Genomic DNA, 6,000 nt, shown 5'->3' with positions numbered 1-6,000 from the left:
GGCATTCTTACAACAAAGCTGTAGCGAGGTGTAAATCTCTGAATAGTTCAAACATGTAATTAGTGTCGTTGCAGACGGGAAGGATGAAAGGATGACAGTGTTTTCTTAATTTTTTGTTTAGAATTGTGGACTGTTCTGCAGTGACTGTTTTCAGTGGAAAGTGTTGCTCTGCTTTGCCGCTGTCACTACCGGACTGCTGTTTCGGGCGAAATTCGGGCTAACTCAGGCAGCAGGCGGCATGTGTTCCGAAAAACAGCGCTCTGGAGATGCGGCATTTAACCTGGGGTTTATTTTGTGACCCAGAGTGGAACCGGCACGCCTCACTTTTGGGTCACCCACCCCCTCCATTCTGCGGGAGCGGCTATTAGAGAGGTGAACCTCAAACGTTCTTCCTAGTGCCACGGAAGGGGAGCATTCTTTCTACCTCCGCTCCCTTTACTTCTTAGACCGGCTCGTCCCGCGGCCTCCGCGCCGCAGCGTCATGGGGCACTACTTTCCGAGTGGGGTTGTTCCCCCGACCCTCTCCCGCGGCTCCCTGCCCGCGCCGGCGGAAGGAGACGCGGCGCTCGCAGCCTGCGAGTGGAGGGGGAGGCGGAGTAGTGCTGTCCACGACGAGGTGGCGGCAGTGACCGGGGCTGCCTGACGGCGACTGGTGTGGGGATTTCTGTCAGTTTGTGTGTGTGTGTGTGTGTGTGTGTGTGTGTGTGTGTGCGCGCGCGCGCGCGTGTGTGTGTGCGCGTGTGTGTGCGCGCGTGCGCGCGCGACTACAGTCAGAGGCTGCGAGTCGGGAGTCCAGGGGAGTGTTGAGGACTGCCACAGACCGAGGTCGCTGTGCCCTTCTGGGCAGAGCGTCCGGTGCGCCCCCGAATCGACGCTCGCTTGCTCGCGGGGCTGCCGCCGTCCCCCAGTCCTCTCTCTTCTTCAGCATGGGCGGCCGGTAGGAGCGGGGTTTCACCGATTACCTCGCAGTGGAGGAGGCAGCAGCCGCTTCGGCAGTGATGGCTATGGCGGTGGAGACGCGGCTGGAACTGGTGGGGAAGCGGTTCTTGTGCGTGGCGGTCGGCGAAGAGGCTCGGCCAGAGCACGGGGAGAGTGGACGCTGTTGGCGGGGCTGGCGAGCAGGGGTCATCCGAGCTGTGTCACACAGGGACAGCCGAAACCCGGACCTGGCGGTAAGAGAGCGAGTGTCCCTCAGCCTCCTGGTCCACGCCTGCACCACTGGTCCCTGGCGGCAGCAGCACCTTGTGGGGTTACCTCTCGTACCTTGCGCCTCCCAGCAGGCTGGCGGTCACGCCCCTCTTGGGAGCAGTCAGCCGCTTAGCCGTCATCCCCTGCCGGGGTCTCTCTTCGCAAGTGGCTCCCCCTTGGGAGTGGTGTGTTGTCCAGTGTCCGGAGCGGGAGACCCGGGCTCCTGCCCACGCCCCGCCGGCTCCCTTGGCTGCTGTCTGGGAGGGGGGCGGGGGGGTCACGGCCCGCGGTGGCCGCCGGGGAGACCTTACAGAAGGCGGGGCTGTGAGCCGGAGCCGCTGGGGCAGGTGGGGGTGGCGGACAGAACACAAGACCACTCATGGCGGTAGGGGGCCATCTTCACCAGCATCTCTTTCCTTGCAAAAGTCTTAGTAGTGCAGGGGTTGGAGACTTAAAACTTAGGCAGTAAGGTTGCTGAAGGGGAGGGAGAAAAGGAAAAAGATCTTTGGTTTTTCCGGCAGTCCTGGGATTGTGTATGTTTTCGAGGCAAACGCTGTGTAGTGGCGACGTCTTGATACAACCTCTTTATACAGATGCTTGGACTGTATTTCATGAAAATGAAAATTTTTGATTTGACGGGTTATAGAAATTAACCCACCCCTTGTTTTCATTTGTTTTTTTTTTTTTCCATAGTGTTGTGGTTTTTTAGAAAGTGAATAGTGCTTTAAAAGACATCCTGGGTTTTATACGATTTTAAATAAAGCAAGGAATATTATAAATTAAAATGCTACTCCCTGCCGAACCTGAAGTGTCCTTTGCTTTGCTTTCTTTCTTTTCCTTTCAAATGATCCTGCCAATATTTTCTTTCAGTAGTGTAGGAATGTACACCGTTTCAAGACGGGATATGCTGTGTTAGTGTTCCAAGCACGTTTTCACTTGGGGACAGGTTGGAGGTAAGGGGCGGAGTAGAGGCTAGGCATTGACTGACTAGTCTTTGCGGGGTTGATTTACGACTGCATAATCCATGAAATTTATTGGTAGTGTCCTGCGGTATTTAATTTTTTATTGATAACTTCAAACGGTAATATTTTTCCATTTGTATATCTTCGAATTTACATTTCCAAATTCACTTTAATATCTCTCTATACATGTGCATACCTATTTTAATATTTACATTGGTCTGTGTTTTTGTAAACCACTGTTTAATGACTGTAGTCAATGGTTCGGTTTTATAGGGCATGTATTAATGTTGACTTGATTTTACAAAATAGGTTTGTTTCGCCAATAGGTGTTTCTAATAGGAAATAAGCAGGATAATGGTAATTTTGAAGATTTTGGTTATTCTCATTGGAAAGAAGAAAAAGAATCTTTAAAATTTCTGATCTTAGTGATTCTACAGATTGTGTCTATTCAGTAACTTTTTTGTGTGTAAAAGGCAGATGCTAAATTTATTTTTCCTCCTCTTAACTGTGATATGATTTGGTTTTTATGTGGAAGCTAGTTGGATTATGGTTTAGCATTTTAAAATTATGTCACAGCAAACCTGGAATAACATTTTGTTTTCCACAGTATTTTGTTTAAGTAGATGCATGAAAATTAGGAAATATAGTTTTAAATTATGAATATCATTCATGACAGTCAAGTCGTCAAAGTTAAATATACTAAAAACCTTCTTATATGGAAATTTAAATGATACAAAGAATGGATTTACAAATAATCACGTTTGTAAAAGGCCAGGTATTAAGCTGGGTATTTAAAAATGAGAAATAGAGGCACCTGGGTGGCTCAGCTGGTTAAGCATCAGGCTCTTGGTTTCAGCTCAGGTCATGACCCCATAGTTCATGAATTTGAGCCCTACATTGGGCTCTGTGCTGACAGCACAGAGCCTGCTTGGGATTCTCTCTCTCCCTCTCTCTGCCCCTCCCCTGCTCATGCTGTCTCTGTCTCTCTCAAAATAAATAAAGAAACTTTAAAAAAATAAAAAAAATATGTATGAATGATGGGGATCAATTACCTATTACTATTTATTAATTTTAAGTGTCTCTTTTTTTGTTGTTTTTGGATTTTTTTTTTTGTTTTGTGACATTGTGTACCTTGGTGGTTATTTCTGCAATATCCATTATCTATTGTGTGGTTTGGCTAAACTATGGGCCATGGTATTCCTTAGATAATCAGGCAGTTAAACTCCTCTGGCTACACTGATGGTTGCAGGCCTTAACTAATTAGGTCCAATCAGAATGAAATCAAGTATAGTGGTGTGTGGGTATGACGCTGAAATTGCTGCAGCCATTTCCCTGCTTTAAGGTCAACCAGTTTGAGGGCAAAACTGACAAACAGATCAAATTGTTTTCTAAAGCCCAAATACTACTGTTGGATTTTTCATGTATGGGATTTTTCATTTTGGGAGAGTACATTTTATTTTGTCTCTTTCTGTTGTTTTTTCTGTGGAACTAAAAGCATTTTAACTGATTGATATACATGGTAATATTCTATTCCATTTTTTTGGAAAGCACATATAAGAAGTATTTTCATGACATTCTTGCTTTGTTTGCTATTTGATATTGAGACATTCAGACTTTTGTCATACTTCAGTGATGATTTTCTGAAATGATACATTCTGCTTTGTGTCTTCATGTCTTCAAAGCTTTGAAAAATTGGTTTAAATGTATGTAAGCTACACAGATATCTGGGTTCCTAAATAATGAAAAATAAGAAATAACATTTGAATATTTATGTCAGGAAGTATGCTATAAACCCCTTGTAGTTACAAAGAAATTTCAGGAAAGAGGTATTATTAATATTTCAGAAATTAACAAGAAATTAACCTTTATTTTTTAGGCTATATACCATAAATGTGGTATGTTTCTTGTTGGCCAGATAAATACCTATAGGAACACTATTCTTTATCCACAGTTCTGAAATTCAAATACCGTAGTTTTGTACCAATAAAATTTTTGTAATGATTCATCAGGAAAACCTGACCAAATGAACTTTTTAAAAAGTAAAACCTAATATGAACTGAATATTCTTATTTTGTAAGAGAAATGTTAATGTGCTTAATTTTAGGATGCTTCTCTAAACTCCACAGGTTTATGTACAACATAGATACTTTTACATGTAATGTACATATGACATATGGACGGCAGTGTGTCACTATTTAGCTATCACTATATATGCCCTAGTTAACTTTATAAAATTTTGAATTCTAAAATCGATCTAGTTGGAAGGGTTTGGGATAAAGGATTGTTATTTAAAAATTAATATTGATGTTTTTTAATGGTGATTTAGTGATAACAAACATTACTAGTTTCATTTGTTTCAATTTGACAGTGATTCTATTTCTGCCTGATGTTCAGGTAAACAGTTGTTTTCAATGTAGATTTTTTTTTTGAGTTTATTTATTTATGCTCAGAAAGAGAGAAAGAGAGAGAGAGAGAGAGAGAGAGAGAGAGAGAGCGCAGGGGAGGGGCAGAGAGAGAGAATCCCAAGCAGGATCTGTACAATCAGAGCAGAGCCCAGTGCAGGGCTTGAACCCACAAACTGTGAGATCATGACCTGAGCCAAAATCAAGAGCTGGATGCTAACAGATTGAGCCACACAGGTGTCTCTTCAGTGTAGATTTTTAACAAACTTACATTTTATTTGATAAAAAATTCTTAATCTGCTAAATCTTTAAGAATTACATAATTTGCCCTTTAAAATGCTTACTAAAATATTAAAAAGTTTCAAAATGTTGAAACATTCTTTGAAATTATTTAATTGGATGGAATCTTTTCATGTAGAAAATTTTATATTCTAGCTATTTTATAAAAGTATTCTAGTAAACCATTGATGAAAATCTTTATTTTATAATGTAGAACCTATTGATTTAATAATGGAATAAGTGATTAATTAGTAGAAAACAGCTTGTTATCCTTTCACTGTTGGACACAGGGCTTAAAATTCTGAGATATAACAGTCTAGTCCCCATTTCTCAACCATTTGGGACTGGGAGTCATGTAGGAATTCATTTATTGAAATTGAGCAGGGTAGATAAATGCTTAAACCTTTTAATAAAAAGTATGAATACAGTAGAATCTGACTTTCGGGATTGATTGGTGGCAGACCCCTTTAGAATTAATAAAAGTTTTGGATTACATATTTCTTAATACATTACAAATTTCGGGTACAGTATTTCATCTGTATTTGTTCAAAACAGCCCAACAAAATAGGTCTTAATAGAACATCTTTTGAAATTAGTTTGAAGAGATAGGAATTGCTTGTAAGTATGTATAAATAAATCCATGTAACTGAACATGTAGAAGATCTTAGGTTTCATTGAAATATTTCTCAAAAGTACTGGATTTATAGTTTATACGTTTCACTTGATTTACAGTTTGGTTGTCAGTTTTCTCATTTATCTAAGTGAGTGAATGAAATTAGTCTAGGGGCTCCTGGGTGGCTCAGTCAGTTGAGCATCTGACTTCAGCTCAGGTCATGATCTCACAGTCTGTGGGTTCAAGCCCTGCATCGGGCTCTGTGCTGACAGCTGGGAGCCTGGAGCCTGCTTCCGATTCTGGGTCTCCCTCTCTGTCTCTGCCCCTCCCCTGCTCATGCTCCATCTCTCTCTCTCTCAAAAATAAATAAAAAACATTAAAAAAATTTTGTCTAGATTCAGAGTTTTTTCTATTCTGTAATTCCAGAATTATGATATTAATAGTTTTTACCTGGAATGTCCTGGAATAAAATGTTTATTAAGCAGAAATAAATTTCAGATTCTTCCCAAAAGCACTTAATTCTGAGTCAATGGAAGTTTTCATTATGATACACTTT

The 6,000-nt window shown here is 41.5% G+C and overlaps 1 protein-coding gene across 3 annotated transcripts in view; it reads left to right on the top strand.

Annotated features, from left to right (window-relative positions):
• Positions 1 to 761: 761 nt before the first annotated feature.
• JMJD1C (jumonji domain containing 1C) overlaps positions 762 to 6,000 on the top strand; it is a 267,089-nt gene continuing 261,850 nt past the window's right edge. The window contains exon 1 of one of the 3 annotated variants that reach the window (XM_086679815.1): positions 762 to 1,172. In XM_086679815.1, the coding sequence (XP_086535941.1) occupies positions 999 to 1,172 (174 nt within the window). In that variant the 5' untranslated portion in view covers positions 762 to 998. The remainder of the gene's footprint in view (positions 1,173 to 6,000) is intronic. The other 2 variants (XM_086679809.1, XM_086679808.1) reach the window with 2 other exon arrangements.

The sequence above is a fragment of the Puma concolor genome, chromosome D2 (assembly GCF_028749965.1).
Source record: "Puma concolor isolate L17-30 chromosome D2, mPumCon1.1.hap2, whole genome shotgun sequence".
NCBI classification, from domain to species: Eukaryota; Metazoa; Chordata; class Mammalia; order Carnivora; family Felidae; genus Puma; species Puma concolor.
Note: the sequence above shows the minus strand (reverse complement) of the source record. Positions and strands in the feature narration are given on the sequence as shown.